Source organism: Corylus avellana, chromosome ca5, assembly GCF_901000735.1.
Source record: "Corylus avellana chromosome ca5, CavTom2PMs-1.0".
NCBI lineage: Eukaryota > Viridiplantae > Streptophyta > Magnoliopsida > Fagales > Betulaceae > Corylus > Corylus avellana.
In genome coordinates, this window is record NC_081545.1 from 8,770,736 (window position 1) to 8,790,392 (window position 19,657).

At 33.8% G+C, this 19,657-nt stretch overlaps 1 protein-coding gene across 1 annotated transcript; it reads right to left on the reverse strand.

Moving 5' to 3' along the window:
• Window positions 1–5,349: 5,349 nt before the first annotated feature.
• LOC132181725 (uncharacterized) lies at window positions 5,350–6,117 on the reverse strand. Its single transcript, XM_059594965.1, has one exon. The coding sequence runs from the start codon at window positions 6,115–6,117 to the stop codon at window positions 5,350–5,352; it is 768 nt and encodes a 255-aa protein (XP_059450948.1).
• Window positions 6,118–19,657: the final 13,540 nt, after the last annotated feature.

The window sequence follows — 19,657 nt, forward strand, 5'->3', positions numbered from 1 at the left end:
TATATATATATATATATATATATATATATAAACTAAGTAATAGATAATTAATTATAAATCTCATAATTATTAAAACCTTAAAATTGCATTTATATTTAAGTGTTAGAGAATGAAAAATTCTAGACCCTTCGTGATGAAAGAGAAAGATAGAGCAATCATTAAAAAGACCTCGATTTAATTAGAGCAGATCCAAACGAAAGGAAGAAGAATCAAGCAGAAACTATTGAGGGAGATTGCGAAAGGCATAAACTATTGATGAATCAAACAGACCAAAACACTAGCACTACATGTCTGGTGAGTGAGAGTGAGAGAGTGGGAAATGAGAGTTCAGGTGGAAGATCCGTTGTGACTGGTGAGGGGGATTGAGAGAGAGACGTTAAAAAAATATTTTTTTTATAGGGGGCGTTGTCTCAATGCAGTATAAATGCAACCTGTTAACTTGTCCCACATTGTTAAGAAAATATCAATCTCCAAGTTTGCTTATTTATAAAAGGATGCATATCCTCTCTCTTTGAAACCAAATGCCTTGCTGTATTGACTTAGGCTCCATACTCAACTAGCCAGGCTAAGTAAATATTCATATGCAAACTAACTTCTTAAGCCGTTTAAGAGTACTTGAAGTTAAAAAAAAAAATTAAAACAAAAACATTAAATATAAGAGCCAGCTCGCGAGCTGGCTCGGCTCGACTTATTATTAGCTCGAGCTCGAGTAAAATTTAAACGAGCCAAGCTTGAACAAGGGAAGCTCGCTCAAGCTCGGCTCGTTTACACCCATAGTGTTCTCTCACTCTAGTTGAATATTATTTTATAAAAAAATAAAAAAGAAAGTAGCCCCTTATTGAGTTATTTCTCTCATTTTGTTTTTATAAAATAATATCTACTTAAAATTAAGAAAATACGAGGAAAGCACCTAATATATATATATATAAAGTAACTTATATAAAAAACCATTTAAAACACAACATGTCAGCTAAGATGAAACAGGTGTGATAAATAAGTTTGAAGAATAACATTACTCAAAATAAGAAAATAAATATGAGTAATGCTATTTTTGTTTTTCATTTTTTGGACATGTCCACATAAAGAAAGGGGGATGGAGGATTCGAACTAGTGACCTCCTCTTCATGAGACGTGGTACACAGCCGATTGAGTTACATCTTAGGAACAAGTAATGCTAATCAGTAGATGATTGTTATCCAACTGGCAACTACCATACAAACAGTAAAAATTAACTTTAGGATCAACATCTATAAAGAAACGAATAAATTAACTATTAAGAGCTACATAATTCTAATAATATAACGGTCATATATCATCTGGTAAATAGCTTTACTCTATAAATATATAAAAAGTGTTTAGGAAGTGCTGGCATGAAATACATACAAAGAACAATTTTTTTTTTTTTTTTTTTCTTTTGTTTAAACTTGTTTTTACTGTAAACTGTTTCTGGCCAGAGTGTGTAAGAGTATAGCAAATTGTTGGTCTATAAGAGTAAACTTATGCCATTTGAGTCCCCCTATGTTAGTGTTATTTATATTTCTTATATGATTATTATTTGGAAAAATGTTAAGTGCTTTCATGATTTTTTTGTTTAATGTTATTTCGTCTTAAATGAATATTATTTTCTAAAAATTAAGTGAGAGAAATAGAAAAAGTTTATTTTTTTTGTTTTTAAAAATATTTACCTGAAACTAAGAAAACACTAAAAAAAAATCAAGAAACTCTTATTATTTATTAAGGCAACGATCTATCATTATGGCTATCACATAAGGTTGATGTCATTGCCATTATATTCAATCTAAAATGTACTTTTTCCCACATGTATTACGTGGATTGACTAGATGTAGTACTTCCATCCATAATAGGGTCACCTCCCTTTCATCAGTTTGACCTAATGTAACATTTGTACTCGGTTAAAAAATTTTGAATTGAGTTGAGTATTAATGATGTTAAATTAACTTAAAAAAAGAAAAAAAAATTGAGAATAATTAAAAAGAATTGCCTTCCCAAATAAGCTTAGATCGAGTATCGTTTATCTCTTAAACTAAAAATTATTATAATTTTTTCAAAAATTAACGTAGTAGTCTACATATATTGAGAATGACTGCTATGTATACCGTAATGTGACAATTTATATTTTAGTGATTAACGTGATAGTGTCACATAAATTCATGTGCGACGGATGATCTACTTTTTAACGGCTAGTTTACCTATGCAAATTATCTATTTTTCCCATTTTCTCTTTAACTTAACCAAATTTTTTACCCAAAACAAAATTTGCAAAAAAAAGAGGTGGTGGGAAAACTGGAAAAGTAACTCAGGAGAGAGAGAGAGAGAGAGAGAGATAAAGAAGAGCTTTGTGGCTCTTCACGAGCCCGTGGCACGTGCAAGAGAAGCTCGACCCTTCACATGCTCCCCGTGCAAAGTAAAAGAGCTCGCTGCATGGCCCCACAGGGGACCACATTGGGCACGTGTGCAGGAGAGGAAAATTTTGATCAGAATGCGCCACGTTTCATATACGGATTGGTGAGCACTTTTCCCTTCAAATGCGTAACGGGTAGTGGTCCACAGCCCACGGGTCAGAAGTGGGCCAGGTGAGGATCAGAGGTGGGCCTGTATGTTTGGGCTCACGTGAATTACCTTTTCTCCTTTATTGCTCGCTTGCAATCTCACCATCTTTCTCTGCTTTTGATGGTAATTACAGATGTCAGGCTCTGAAATCACTCATACTCGAAGCCCACGTTCTCCTGAAAAGCCCAAAGTGGGGCCCATTTGTGGGGCCAGGTTATTACAATGAAAAATCAATTCAAATTTTAAGTCGGTTTTGGTGTAAAATTTTAATGGATATATGCAAAGTCAGTTTATGTTGTTGGGTTAAGTTATAAATCGTTTTTTGTTGTATTAAAGTGAACTCAGAAGTTCTTGAGATATGCGAAAAAAGAAAAAAAAAAAAAACAAATTAATCCATGTAGTCAAATTCTAGTAAAACATTTGATGAAATCTGTTAGGTACTACACCATCGCTAATATAATAGTGACATATGTCACTCTTAATTAAAAAAAGGCGAGGGGGGGGAATGGATAGTTGTCAATTGGGCAGCCACTCCTTTGTTGTAAGTGGCCTATGAACCACCTCCGGCCACCTCTAAGGGGCTCACGGGCCACACCAAAGGTGGCTGAGGCTTGAGGGTGGTGCGTGGCCACCCCCATGGGTTGGGGGTAGCTTGCAGGCCACATCTAGCAAATTTAGGGGTAGCCTTGGGGCGGCTCGTAGCCCCCCTTTTTTTTCTAAAAAAAAAAAAAAAAAAAATTAGTTTAATATATTTATATTTTGTTATTAAGAGTGATACATGTCGTCATTTTACTGGCGCTAATGTGGTACCTAATGAAATTGGTCAAATGTTTTAACGAAATTTGACTCTATGTAACTTAAAAAATTATTGTTTGTAGTTGTAAATGGAATTGAAAATTTCATTGAAACTATAACATGTCAACCTCAACGATTTGTCTTGATCAAGAGAAGCAAGTAGGCTTCGGGTTGATATATTGGTGTAGCAGGAAGGTAGTGTCATGCACCGAACAGACTACTTGAGTCATCATTCTTTTAAACAATGTCTTAAAAAATGATGTATGTGTACAACGACTTATAATAGTTACTCTAAATTTGGAGAAGATTATGAATTCAAATATGAAGTGTAGGTCACTTAAATGTATCTATGAGTAAGACCTTATGACGGTCAACATCTCCGTGCATTGGGTAATCGCATATAGTATTGTGGGTACAACTTCTTAAAGAAAGAACCAAGTCTTTTGTCAAGAACAAATTGATAAAAAATATTCTCATTGTTTTTAGATTTAATAGAAATGATTATTCCAAAGGCTTGAGTGTTTTAATGGGATTTACTAAAACTTATATATGTATAAGGCAAGATTGAGTCTCACAGGGTATATAAGGATAATCATGTAATTAAATCAGTTACTCAAGGAAAAGATGTAGTGAACTAAGTGACAAGATGCGGATTTCGGTTCAACTATGAAATTATTTTATGGAGGACAAAGTTTTCCTCCAAACTGAGTTGGAAGAATTTCTTTCAACCTAATTTATAAAAATGACATATGTCCATTGAACATGTGAGATGCATATGTTTTTTTAATAGAAATGATAAAGTTGGAATAAATTTTATTAAAAACTCATGTACATCTCACATATTATTAAAAAAATGTACACATGTCACTTTTATAGATTAGGTTGAAGGAAATTCCTCTAACCCAGTTTGGAGGAAAACTTTGTCCATTTATGGAGGGGTAATATGTAATGAATAAGTACGTCACAAGGAATTAATTGTGTCGTGTGACATGTCAAGAGAGATTGGGTCACAAGCATATTTGAGCTAATTGTATTTTTCCCTTTAGGTTCCCTTTGAGTTGATGTAAACTTTTTTTTTTTTTTTTGAATGAGTTGATGTAAACTGATTATTGGTTTTGAGCCTCAGTTATGCATTTATTTATTTGGGTTTTTATTTTTAATAAAACATGAGTCAAGAGATTTAATATCTAAATGTCTTATTATTTGGAGATGATTGGGTTTAAGAATTAAAATAGCTTTGGACTCTTGGATTTAATTCCTAAAGGCTTAAAGAGAACTAGGGCCAATGGGATAAAACCCAAACCCAAGCATTGGGCTTGTAGAATGTAGGGCTAGGAGAAACTAAGAGGCACATGGCTTGTGGCTAGTTCTCTTTGTTTCTACTAGGACTCTAGAAGACTTTTTCCCCACCTCTCCAAGTATTCTCAAATTTAGAAATAGAGGTGTCATAGAAAAGCAAAATCACAATTCAATAAACACAAGAGAGTGTTGAGAGAAATATGCAAGAAAGAAAAATATTTTCTCTCAAATCTTTTGCTTCTAATTATTCTCTAGTTCTTGAGAATAATTTTGTGAGACCACACATGTTTAGTTATCAAAGAAAAGATCCGATGGAGGAATTAATTCTTCAAGAACTTAAGAAGAACATGGAAAACAAGAAATCACGTTCTAATCATTGTTCAATATAGAGGAAGATTTTTATCCATAAGTATATAGAACTACACCCCATGTTTAGGATATGCTGAATTATTATGTAAGTAACACATAGTTGCGTTCTAATTTTAATCTAGCCATCTACCCTACTAATCTGACAATACCTACCTCTTTGATTTTTTTTTTTCTTCCTAACAAGAACTAATTAAAATTTAAAAGATTGAGATAATTATGAGATAAAAGTTTAATCTTTATTTTAATATAGTATTAGATTCATTTTTATTTGTCCGCCCTTTTATGGGTGTTAGAAAACCATGATTCTAAAGGTTTCTAACCAACAACACAGCCGTGGCTACAAAGCTCTTTTTCCTCTACCTCTACTATTGGCTCAAAGCTCCTCCATTTACCCCCATTCGACGTCGTCTTGAAAACGTGAACAACCGACTTGATTCTCGACACGTCCCCCTCTGCAGGCATTCGATAGCCTCCCATGAAGTAAAGGTCGGTCCCAATTGGTGCCATTGTAAGGTAAAGCCGCTGCTCATTTGTGGGCGTCGAAATCGGAAACGACATGTTTGTTGATCCTTCGACAACTTTCCATATGCTCAGCTCCTCATCGTACGCCTCAATATGACCCTTCCAAGAATTCAGGCAATTCCCGGAGCTAAATAGCTTCCCACCAACCCCTACAATTTGATTGGGTGGCACATCGAGTTGCCACATCCTCACAATCACTTTCCACCTGGCACCATCTGGGTCGTACATCTCAGCCGAACTCCGTTCCTTCGTGTCCCACGAATCTCCTCTCCCCGCAAACCCTCCCACCACGTGGACTCTCCCTTGCCATGTCACCCCGACACATTTGTACCTCAACGTGCTCATGTTCGGCAGAGCTTCCCACGTTTCCAGCACCGGGTCGTACACCTCCGCCGACGATATCCCCCTCGCGCTACCCAATGCGCATTGTCCGCCGGCGACGTAAATTTTCTTGCCGCACACGGTGCATGCAAAATCAAACCGCGCACTTGAACCACGCACCATCGCGAACGTCGTAACGTAGCACGGACGAGAGGACTTCAAGATCAAGTTCAACGACATCGTCGTTGCCGGCGGCGGCAGTCATTTTATTGCAAAGGCGGCCGTCGATGATGAAGATTGAGCCGCCGACGGCAACCATTGAAAACCCTTTGAGAATATTGTTTTCGACGAGTCCCGGAACTCTGCTAACATGATGCCATGCATTGTTTGAGGGATTGAAGCACTCAATCCAGTTGGACATGTTTGTGGCTGGTGATGGATTCTTAGAGCAAAACGACACATAGATTCGACGTTTGGTGGAAAGGGAAGCCATGGATTAGTTGAAGTGGAAGCGGGGGAATTTGGGTGGTGGGGAGGTGGGTGAAGGTATATAGTGGAAGGCAAGCGGAGAATACAAAGAGATTTATGGAGCTAAAATCTAAGGATTTTCTTGTTCATCATCTGCCTCGTTGTATGTTCAAGATTCTGAATTTGTTTCTGCTTTTTTGTGATTATATTAAAAATTATTGGCCCAAGATATATTACTTTTTTGGGTCGTGGAATCTGAGGAATGGAAATGGGCCAAGAAAAGAATAGATATTGCTCTTAATGGGCCCTTTGGGTTGCACATCGAAAATGGACCAGCATTACTGTAGATAGAATAGGTGAAGTGGATGGGATTCATTTTCCCGTTTAAATTTTGTTTTGTTGTTTTTAATAGAGTTTATGATATCATCTTATTTAAATTTTTTAAATAATTCGACAATATATACACTATTTAATTTGAACTATAAAAATGAATCATCTCCATTCCATTTAAAATGAAAAAGAAAACGGATAGAGGGTCTTGATAAATATGGGCCAGAGATGGTTGTGGAGCTAATGATGAAGAGACGGTTATAAACTTTCACTTCATTGTAAAGTTAAGAAGAAAGAAAATGGTTCGTGCTAGCCGGAGTGTGAATCTCACGCACCGGGTTTTCTTAGTCATTTTCTTGCTGAATCTTGCCATTGATGCTGGTTTTCTTTGTTTTGTTCTTGTTTTATTGTATTATCTTAGCGTTTGAGCTGAGGGGAGATAGTTTCGATGTGAAGGGTTTGTCTCACGGCCGGGTCAATAAAGCTTGTTTATTTAGTTTGTTCAGAGTAGATCTGCCCCTTAAATGAAGTATGCACATAGGTTGGATCGGAGGAGGTAGATACGATTTTGACTATTGGATTTTTAGCATATCTACAATATTGCAGTTTTCATAGCTTTTAGCTATGTTCCTTTGTAAGAGCTTTACGCTTTTAATATCTTATTATAGAATGAAGATAAAAGAATTCCCTTAAAAAAAAAAAAAAAAATGTTAAGAAACTCGTAGGAGTATTCTTGTTCCCCATTAACATCCTAAATTAATTATATCAATAAAACACTATTTATTTTGTTTGGAATCAAACGATTAATAAATGTGGCAAAATAATTGAAACGACCAAAACCTAAATCAAACGATAAAAAGAAATATATGTGGCAGGGACTTAACATGGAAGAAACATTACGAGCCACAAATTTGCTAGCGGACAGGAGCATGACGCATGCATGCCTGTCCGTCCAAATGAATTCATTGCAATAATTTCGTACAAGTACGAAGATGCACAAAAATTTGTGTGTCAGCATTGGAGTTTGCATCCAGTCGCTTTCAATTTTATTTTATTTTTTTTATTTTGGTAAGAATTCAATTTTAGTTTAGATACACGATAAACTAGTGATATTTGAGCGCTGAGTGAAGTATGCTTTATAATATTTTTTTTTTAATATTATTATTTTAATATTTTTTAATATTATTTTTTATAAAGTACACAAACATAAGCACTGTTTATTCACGTTGATGTGCTATATATCACTACTCCACTAGATATACCATATAAATATCTCATAAAGTAGTACAAATATCTCTTAAAGTGAACTTGTCGGATTTTTTTTTTTTATTAATTGACAAAACAATCGAATGGGATAAAATGCTCCTTACAATGCTAAATATACAATTTGAAATCTCTATAACTCAAATAATATCTAAGACATATACAATAGTTTATGGAACAAATCACATCTCTAGCCGCTACTTGGTTATTGATTTTCGGGCTTCTTCATCTATGCTACAAGTGCATTTCGAAATGCAATTCCCTTTACTGCCTCTAGGCCCTCTACCATTGTGAAAATTCTTTTATATGCCTGAAAACTTATCTGCATCGGTCAATGATTTACTCTCAGAAAAGAACCAGAAGAAAACAAAAGACAAACTGGAAACTCAATACTGTTACTCTTAAGTGTTTGTATAAACAAAATCTTAGAAAACAACTAAATTTTCACCCTATAGATGGCTATTGAAACCAAATCTAGAGAGAAGAAACAAACCCAAAAACGAATATAAAGAAACAGAAACATACATGAGAAAATAAAATAGAAACAAAACCCACATAACAGAAAACATCGGCGGACGGCAAGGCGAGAGGTGACTGATGGGGAGATGCATGTCATGTTGGGTTTGGTGTAGGAAAGTAGATCTATCTTCGAAAGATTTCGAATTGAGAACATTGACAGATCTAGTGAGAGATACAATAGAGATGATGGAAAATCGGTGTTGATTGTGGTGAGGGTGATATGTCGGATAGGGCCTCAAAAGAGGCGGATAACATTTCCGATGAAGTAAAGTAGGGTCTCAAAAGAGGTGAATAAAAAGACCTCTAAAGAGGCAAGAAGCGGAGGAGGAGGAAGGAAGAAGGGAGGTGGAGGATGATAGCTCCCGTTGGGGGCTAGACCCTAGAACCATTTTGTTTTTTGGATGTATCATTATTTATGAATTTATTCAACAGCGTGAACCGTTACGTGAGACTTGCTTTTTTAAACGTGCCAGAGTTTGATAGTCATCCATTGTAAAAAAATATATATACATATACAAAATCAATTCACACCAATTTTAATAAGCTTTCATGTTGTAAAAAAATATTCTTAGAGCTCTATGTAATATACAAAAATAACAAATAAGTTTATGCACCAAACATTCATCTAATTTTTTTTGATAGAAACCGTCAAATAACAAAACATATTATGGGAGTCATGATATGTTATTAGACGGAAGTTGGGTACAGAGACCTATTTGTTATTTTTATATACAACAATGGCCGTTCAGAACATTTTTATACCGCATGAAGCATTTTGTAAATTGGTGTAATCACATTGGCTAATTTGACATTTTTCCAAAAAAAAAAAAAAAAAAGGTTATATTGGTAGGATGTTTGTGTGGTATATAAGATGTTCGGAATAAACATGTTGCCCCAAGGCCCCCATCCACATAAAGAGAAAAAAGAAAAAGAAAAAAGAACAATCAAAGCTGTTCCGCACTAGCCTTTCTGAGTGCTCGACATCATACAAATATCTCATAAAGTAAATGTGTTAGAGTTTGACAGTCATTCATTGTTAAAAAAAAAAAAAAAAAATCAATCATTTTGGTTACACCAATTTTAATAAGCTTTCATATGGTACAAAAATAACAAATAGATCTCTGTATCAAAGATCCATCTAATTTTTTTGGTAGAAATTGTCAAATAACAAACACGTATTATGAGTATCATGATCATAATATGATTAGCACTAATGTGACATTTGACAGTTTCCGTCAAAAAATTAGACAGAAGTTGGGTGTATGGGTCTATTTGTTATTTTTACATACAACATGGAACTTTCAAAATGTTTTTATACCACATGAAGCTTTTTGTAAATCGGTATAACATGAACTAATTTGACATTTTGCCAGAAAAAAAAAAAATTAATGGCGTTTAGACCTTGTCATGTCGCATTGGGAGATATTTATAGGATGTTTATGTGGTATATAGGATGTTCAAAATAAACATGCATGTCGCCCCCAAAACCACATAAAATGAGAAAAAAAAAAAAAAAAAAGGCGGAGAAGAAACAAAGCTGTTCTACACTCACCATTTTGATTGCCCAAGATCTTACAAATAACTCATAAAGTAAACGTGTTAGAGTTTGACAATCATTCATTGTCAGGAAAAAAAAAAAAAAAAATCAATCCTTTGGTTACACCAATTTTATTAAGCTTTCATGTGGTACAAAAATATCCCAGAACTCCATATAATATGCAAAAATAACAAATAGGTTTATGCACCAAACATCAGTATAATTTTTTGATAGAAACCGTTAAATAACAAACACATATTATGGGTATCATATGTCATAATTTGATTAGTGCTGCTAACATGACATTTGACAATTTTTGTCAAAAAATTAGACGAAAATTAGGTGTAAAGACCTATTTGTTATTTTTGCATACCACATGGACCTTTCATAATATTTTTATACCACATTATGCTTTTTGTAAATCTTGTACATGAACTAATTTGATATTTTTCAAAAAAAAAAAAAAAAAAACATGTTGATATTTTTAGACCTTACAATGTGTGATATTTATAGGAATTTTTTTTTTTTTTTTGAGCATATAGGATGTTCAAAATAAACATGTTGCCCCCAAGGCCCCCAACACATAAAGAGAGTGAAAAAAAAAGAAAAAAAAAAGAAGCTGTTCTGCACCGGCCATTTTGATTGCCCGACATGGATGCCCATAGAATCTACAAGGTCATCGAAAGTGGAGCAAGAAGCTGGCAATTTTTGGGTAATTTTTGTTTGTTGTGTTTTTTAAAAAGTTAAAAATCAATTAAAAAAAATATAAAAAATACAATCTAAAGAGTTTTGTCGAACGAATCCTTATTTCTTTTTAACGACAGGCAAAAATACAATAATCATGATTATTATGATTGATTCGAAAATACAACTATCCCAATTTACTAAAGACCACTCTTTTGGTATATAGAATATGATTATGAAGAAATTATTAATCTTAAATGTTGAGTATCGAGTTTGAGTTGTGTTGGAACATGAGTATAAGACTATAATTTAATTTTAACTCGATACATTTAATTAAATGGGTAAGATACATCACCCATAACTTACTAATGTTGTGTTAAATTTGCATAAAATTTTTGGGTTATTAGAAGTGGGTATCGGTTCGGTCGATGTCAGTAGGAGTATTTTTGCCTCCCGAACCGTGAAAGTCGGTTAAATTAATTAATTAACTAACTTCATACCCACAAGGAATATGACTTTTTCGGTTAATCGGTTAGTCGGTTAACTTGGTTAAATGTCGGTTACAAGTTTTTACGTTAAGATTTATTAACTTTTTTGTAACTACAGAATCAATAGAGCATATCATTCTTGGAGGGATACAAGAAAGATTTATAACATTACTCTATGTTATATAAATGAAATGAAAAAAGTAAATTCATGGAACACCGATAAAAAGAACAACTACGTACAAATCAGTAGGATAAAACAATAAGAAAACCTATAAGATAAAATTCAAAATTCACTTGAAAAACTGGTTAAGTCGGTTAATTATTGGTCAACTGACAAAAAAAAAATTCTACTGCCTACTGAACTAAACCGAAGTCGAAACAATATTTGTATTCGGCCTACCGACAACTGGAAGTCGGTTGTTGTTCAGTTATGATTCAATGGTGGTCGGCAGGCCGTAAACAATTAATCTGCCCATCCCTACGAATTACGTCAAAAATTACGAACCAATATGCCTTTCACTAGAATAGTTACATTCATTGAACCATTAGGCATCAGTCCAAGGGGATTGCTACATATGTAGGTAGCCATAAACATTCAGGATCTTAGTTTACCTGCTATGAATATGAACTTTTGCAGGGATTGATTGCCTTGTTTCAACGATGCCACACCAAGGTCCCAATTATCTAATAATTATGGTCCCCAATGAAAGCAACCTGCGCCAGCTGCAACCGCTCAATTTGCCGCATCAGAACTATTGAATTATTGGACCACATCATTATGGTTCATTGGGCATGTCAGTTAGCTTTAGAAGCAAGTAATGAGACAAAGCTGCTCCTGTCCTAGGAGAACGACCAATTTGGCTTTTAGTCGTTTGCTGTGACAGAATTGAATGGAGCAGTCTACACCAGGTATTAAATATTCTATACAGTATAATTTAAAAATATTAATTAAATAATTAAATTTGTTATTGTTTATTAGGTTAAACTTTTGAGATAAATAATTAATGAATTAATATGATATCACAACAAAGATTTTGAATTTACTTCATTTCAATTATATATTTCATATTTTGGGTCTCATTTATTGAGTAAAGTTTGAGTTTATATGTGATAGAAGTTTTTGAAAATGGTTGCAATCCACATCCTAAAGACTTTGTATTGTATTGATGTATTCCCTGCTTGAATATCTTGAGCTTTGAAATTGGAACTATTTGGAATGAAAAACTTAGAGTTGCCATGATGGGGCAACCCATTGATTTCCTTTGTTTCTATGGGTCAAATTCTGAGTCTCTTCTTATATAATAGGAGGCTAGAGAAATTATGTAGCCTCGAAGGGTGGTTGTTTTAATTTATCTAACATGTTATATGCTAATGCAGATAATTGCACCCAAGCTCTTAATAGAGAGCACCTACAAAGAAGGAAGTTGAATAAGTCCAAAGACTTGTCGGGTGTGCTAGTGAGGTATGCCTTTGATGCCTAAGTCAATAATCTCGTAGAGGAAGGGACAAAGAGAAGTGGAACAATTTGATTAAAGTGATAAGTGAGAACAGGTGTCTACCTCGCGAGGGTTGGTTTTCCTTACGTTCAAGAGTTCCCTTCCATCTCCATGGGCCATGCCAGATGTCTTCCCACGATTGGGTCACATCTTGATTGAACGTGGTGTTTGGTTACTGACTCTGGTGAAGCACATTTCTACCAAGTGTCATCTTTCGATGCAATACCTTCCTGGTAGGGTAATGGTGCCAAATTAGATTCCACTTGATACTGTTAGAGGATGGTAGGGTACGATGCGTGTATCATGGTTAAATTATGGTACTACCTAATGTCTTTATCGAAAATCTAGGAAATAATTGAAGTGACGTGGTGTGTGGCGGATTCTTGTGGCTTTTCTCCTTGGTAGAGAAATTTGGTATACCAGTTGCCCCCCAATTCCCACGCTTAATTAACTAGTATGTTTGGTCAAGCGTTAGGAATTTTCTTTTCATCATTTTCCTTTTCTTCATTTTTTTTTTCCTTCAAACCTAATGGATTCCTTCCATGTTAGGGTATGTAGGGGCGCATTAAATTCCCGCGTCACCCGACAAGTGCATGCTAGGCATATCATGGAGTCATCGATTTGTTGCTAGACATGTGGCCGAACTTGTGCTGCATGCCAGTCGAATCCCAACGGTTCGGTCATGGGTTTTTCGAGGGCCTATCAAGGAGTGGGATATGCAGGAGTGTGTATTAAATGCCCGCGTCACTCGAAAGACGCATGTCAGGCACATCATAGTGTTGTCGATTCACCTGTCTAGATATGGGCGAACCCGAGACATTATGCTAGTCAAATCCCAAAATTGGGTCTTGGGGTTTTTTGAGGGCGTACGAAGGAGAGGTATTTTCATTTTACGATTCCTTTTCCATGCCTTAGCTTTTTGTGTGTGGAGATTCCTAAGAAGTTGAAAAGGTATGTGATGTTTGTTGAGGGAGCTCAGGACAGCTTTACAAGCTCTGTAGACCGTAGAGATTGCGGGGAACAAAGAACCTATCGATACTAATCAAGCCGAGCAATGGAGTTATGTGCAAATGAGCGACGGCCTGGAGAAGATCAACCAAAACCACCGATAAACACCACAAGTGGACGTCTACCCTAATCGGTAATGATGAGATTCCTCTTTATGAAGACATATTGATGTTCATACGTATAACGTCCCCACAATTAAACCGATTAATTCAGTATAGTTTGGAAGGGTTACTGAAAATACTTCCATACTTATTAACTGGTAACTAACTAGTAGTATCACCAATTAACCGAAATAGAGTAAAAATATGCGAAAAACCGAAATAGATGATCTGAGATTACTATAATCATTAATATCCTTCAGTATCATTAATTACATGGCCTTCAATAATATTATAAGTACTAACCAGACTTGATAAGGTGAGACGTTCGCTTGACATCTTCATCTTAATGAACTCTCTCACTCTATACACAGGTGATCTGTTAAATCACAAATAACTGCGCAAGTCTATGACTTAGTAAACAAATATTACAGTTGATTATGCAATGAGCCTATAAGTGACAATTTTATATCATGGAATAGTAAATGTGAGTTTTCACAAAAGTAACATGTATTGTCTCCGTTATTAAGCCATAAAAAGTAGTTTATTTGAATGAAATACGAGCATAATACCGAGGACAGCCACTGATTTTTTGTTGCAGAAAAATATTTCTATATAGGTATATAATAAATCATAGCTATCCTTCGTATGGCCTATAAATGCTCATAAACAAAGAACAAAACTAGAAATTTAATTTGGAGATAGACTACACTAAATTTTGTTTTTAGGAAGATATTATTAATAAAGAAAAAAAATGTATGTCTGCACATGCACATATTCTCCATGACCCATCTTTTTAATTTGAGCGTATTCACATCACATCATACCATATCCCTATATTTAGACCCAATTAAAATGGACAACAAGCAACATTTAGAGACAGTTGCCTCATTTCATTTTTTGAACCACGCCAACCTGTAGGGACCAGGGTGTTTCTATCTCCACCCTAATTTTTGCACAATCTCCTCAGAAACTACATTCTCATATCTCCTTACATAAATTACAAGCATGCACACTTTACTTCCAATGGTACATGTAGACTGGAAGATATTATTGAGATGCCAATCATCCGACTAAAATTTACAGGGTGCAAAACATGGCCTCCTCACAACCAACAAAAGACCTTTGTTTCCTTCCTCACCACTTCCCCAACATCATATGTAGGACTTTGATTAGTATGTTGATGCAATTTTTAGGTCAAGTTCTTCATTTTGTTCTTCGGAACTTCTAGGTTGGGCTCTTGCAGGTTGCTGATGGTGGGGTCCTTGCAAATCACTACAAAATGAGACTGGGTGAAGATCTTTGGCCATAGTCGAATACCCTTCGATGCTTAAGTCAGAATGAGGAAAGTGAAGAGACAATATGAGCATTTTTTTTTTTTTTTGTTTAGGTTGCCTTACCTTCATGGCCGTTTCGTTTTGCTATTTATATGCTTATCCTTCTCTACCTCCACTGAGCCTTTCCTCTCTTTCGATTGAAGGCTTATCCTTCTCTACCTCCACTGAGCCTTTCCTCTCTTTCGATCGAGGGCTTGATTGGTCACATCACCATTCTTGTTAAGCGATAGAATGGTGATGTGACCAATCACTAAGACGCTACGGATTGTGTGTCTTCATAGTGAAGAATCTACACTTGGCTTACGTAGCTGGAAGTGAGCTTGAGAAGCGTGTGATTGACACGACAATCGCTTTTCGCACGTGGTAGAGTTATTGAAGAGTGTGAAATGTGTACACTGAGTATATTGTGCATCCAATAATAGTAGAAAGCATGATCTGAATATTCCCCCACTTTTTGACTTAAAGCATGTTTGTGATTGTGTTTAAGAAATATAGCTTTTAAGTAAAAAATGGATTTTACCAAGTAGGATAGCTTTTTGTTTAACATAATTTTTTAGATACTAAAAGTACTTTTTAAGCTCTCTAACGTAATCTCAAATAGGTTATGTTAGATTATATGTAGTGTTGTTCCACATTGGTTATGTACATATAGTATACGGAATAACTAAATTTGGATGCACAAGCCTCCTCTAAAAAAACAAACCACAAAAATACAGGGAGGCTATAACTCGCAAAACCCAAGTAACACAATAAGCAAAACAGAAAAAATAAGTTACACAACAGATAATACAAAAAAAATAAGCAAAAAACAAAAACACAAACACCACAAAAAACCCTAAGATAGTAGCTATGATAGTAGAGAGAGGTGATTGGATGGAGCGTGTCGACCACGCACCGGCGCATGAAGGCCATGGGCCAGTGTGTGGGGGACGACGAAAAGCGAAGTGGTTGACGAAGACGATGGGGAGGCATGTCAGTGAACATAACTGTCAGAGAGTCACAAATCAGGCTTTGAAACTTTCGGATCTAAAAGCCAAGCCAAAACCGGTGCTGAGAATGGAGGAGGGAGGTTGGTGGACAGAGAGATTGCAGCGAGTGACGATTCTAAGGTGGAGAGCACGGAAGCCAAGGTAGAACCAACGAACAACCAAGAGATGGTGAGAAAATTACCGTTTTAGAGCATTTCCAACATTTTAGATAAAAGTTCCATATTAGCTAAATACCTGACCACTTTTTCTTCTTCAACAGATTAACTAGAGACTATGTAAAATACATAAAGTGGTAAAGTGAATATTACTTTTTAGTTGTTTATTGTTTCTCTCATTTTCATAAAAATAGAATATAATAAAAAAGAGGAAAAAAAAATAATATTTCAAAGCAAGTAGAACAAAGAATAAAAAATGTGATAGAAAGTATATAAAAAAAGCTGTGGATAAAGTTGAAAGTTATACTTTTTCATCAAGTATTTTACCTATTGAGGTTACGTATATATGTTTAGTAATTTCTTACTTTTATCTAAAATAGATAAGCAAAACACCAAAAAATACTCTACGGATTATGCATATCAAATGTAAAATATATTTTTGTTGCATTTGTGAATAGTATACTGCTATATGTATCAGACACTGTTCACACATCCATCTCATTAATATATTATTTCTCTTTCCACATCTCTATTTTCCTTTTTGAGATATGATACAACCATAACTTAAATCCCACTTTGGCCAAACTTCTAGACCAAATTTCTCTCTCTCTCTCTCTCTCTAGTTTAAAGCCCTCTCTCTCCTCCACATGCAATTTTTTTTAAAAAAAATTTAAGAGAAAAGTTGGGCTAAAGTCGGGTTTAAGTTGTACCTTTATCATTTTCCTTTCCTAAAATTTTCACCTACTATTTCTCTTTCATATCTCTCTTTTCTCAAAATTTTATCGTATTATTTCTCTCTCTCCACATCTTTTTTTTTTTTTTTTTTACCAAAAAGTTGAAAAATAGGATCTTTATAAAAAAAAAAAGCAATCCTTATAAAAATAAATAAATTCAAATGATATTTTTTCTATATCCCTGAGTCAAAGATCCTATAGTATTTTTTAAAAGACTAAAAATAACCCTGTTGGTGTCTTTAAAACTCATTAGCTAATGAGATCGTTTAAATTTAAATAGAAAATCTGATTATCTAATTTAGTTAATGAGTTTTAAAAGACACCATTAGCTCAAATTTAATTTCTTGGGTAAAGTCCACATACCCCCCTCAAACTACCACCCAATTGACAATGTCCCCCCCAAACTTTCAATTGTGACAATGTCCCCTCAAAACTACCAAAACATTGTCAATGTCCCCCCTAAGACTAGCAATAAGACAAAAATGCCCCTATAGATTTTTCAATAAGACAAAAATATCCCTATAAATTTTTTAAAAAAAAATTAATTTTTTTAAAAAACGAAAAATTTTAATTTAAAGATAATATTTAAAAAAAAAAACAATTTTTTTTAAACAAAAATTTTTAATTTTTAAAAAAACTATTTTTTTTATAGTTTTAAAAAACAAAAAATTTCATTTTATTAAACGAAAATTTTATTTTTAAAACGTAAATTTTTATTTAAATAAAATTATAAAACAAAAAAAAAAAAATTTCAAGTTTTATAAAAAAAAAAAAGAAGTTATTTTAATTTTTTTCTTACAAAATTGATTTAAAAAAAAAAAAATTGGCCATCGTTTGGTTTTCTTTTTTTTTTTTTTTTGATTGTTTAGGATTTTAGAGTTTTAGTTTTTTTTTTTTTTTTTTTAAGGGTAATTTCGTTATTAGGGGGAACATTGACAATTTTTGGTAGTTTGGGGGGGACATTGTCACAATTGAAAGTTTGGGGGGGACATTGTCAATTGAGTAGTAGTTTGAGGGGGTTATGTAGACTTTCCCCTAATTTCTTTTAATAAGGATTGTATTTTTTTTTAAAAAATCTTATTTTTTAAATTTTGGGAAAAAAGAAATGCGGAAAGAGAAATAGTATGAGAAAATTTTGGGAAGAGAGAGATGTGAAAAAGAAATAGTAGGTGAAAAATTTTGGCTAAAATTTTTGGTGAAAATGTTGAGTCAATGATCCCATTAGCTAAAAATAGTATTTAAATTTAAATACTCATATAATCAGATGTATAGTGTCTTTTAAAATTCATTAATTAAAATAGATAAAATGAATTTAATTAACTATTTTACATAAAAAATATACATAAACAAATGTGAATGCTCAAACTTCAATTCCTACTATGTTTCATTGGCCTGCCATTTATGCTCGCAGCCGACAACCCTACCAAGCACTACGTGGATAATTGTTTAACACACGATCTTGTCGAATGGGCTGTTTCCAGCAACTTCTCTCTCGTCTTTGATCTTTCTCTCTCATTTGCCCACGCAAGAAAACTGCAATCTCGTAAGATCAGTACTTGTGACAGGGGGTCCATTAATGAACATGATATTTACTTCACAATTTCCAATCTCCACGTTCTTTCAATTTCAACCCCCATTCTGGGAAATCAATGACCTTTTTGTGATGCTAGCTACAAAAACGTATAATAAGGCCATTTTCCCATCAAATCTGTTGGTATATATATACCATAAAGCAATATATAAATAAATATTTCATTTACTAACTTTGAGAAGTACTACAATTTTTATTACAAAATTTTTTTTAAGCCGAGATGACAATAATTGATTGTTGAAATGATTAAACAAATTAAAAACTAATGCTAAGATTACTTCTTTTTTTTTAAAAAAAAAATTTATTTTTTATCTTTACAACTATCTGTTCGAAACAACATTTGAATTTTTGTGGCAAAAATTATATTTAAAGCCCTCGAAGTAACCCCATGTTTTCATTTGCATGTAAGCAGAGACGGAGGGAGGGGGGACCGGGGTGGACCATGGTCCCCCCCCAAAATAAGGAAAAAACAAATTATAAGTAAAAAAAATAATAAAAACCTCAAAATAAGGAAAAAAAAATTATAAGTTAAAAAAATAATTAAAAAAAAAATAAAAAAAGTAAAATTAAAGTTTTAATTTTAGTCATTTGGCCCCTTTAAAAAAGAAAAAGAAAATTGGTCCTATTTTTAAATTTTTTGGCCATATCCAATAAAAATTTTTGGCCCTATTTTTAATTTTGTTGGCCCATACCCACTAAGTTTAAAAACCTCAAAATAAGGAAAAAAAAATTATAAGTTAAAAAAATAATTAAAAAAAAAATAAAAAAAGTAAAATTAAAGTTTTAATTTTAGTCATTTGGCCCCTTTCAAAAAAAAAAAGAAAATTGGCCCTATTTTTAAATTTTTTGGCCATATCCAATAAAAATTTTTGGCCCTATTTTTAATTTTGTTGGCCCATACCCACTAAGTTTTTTTTTTATTTTTGTCCCTTACTTTTAAATGTTCATTTTTTTTTGTCTTTACAGTAGTATTTAGTTCATAAAAAACAACAAAAATAATATTTTTTAATAAAAAAATTCTAAAGAACCGAAAAAAAAAAATTTGGCTGGCCCCCTTTCATAAAATTTCTTGGCTCCGTCCCT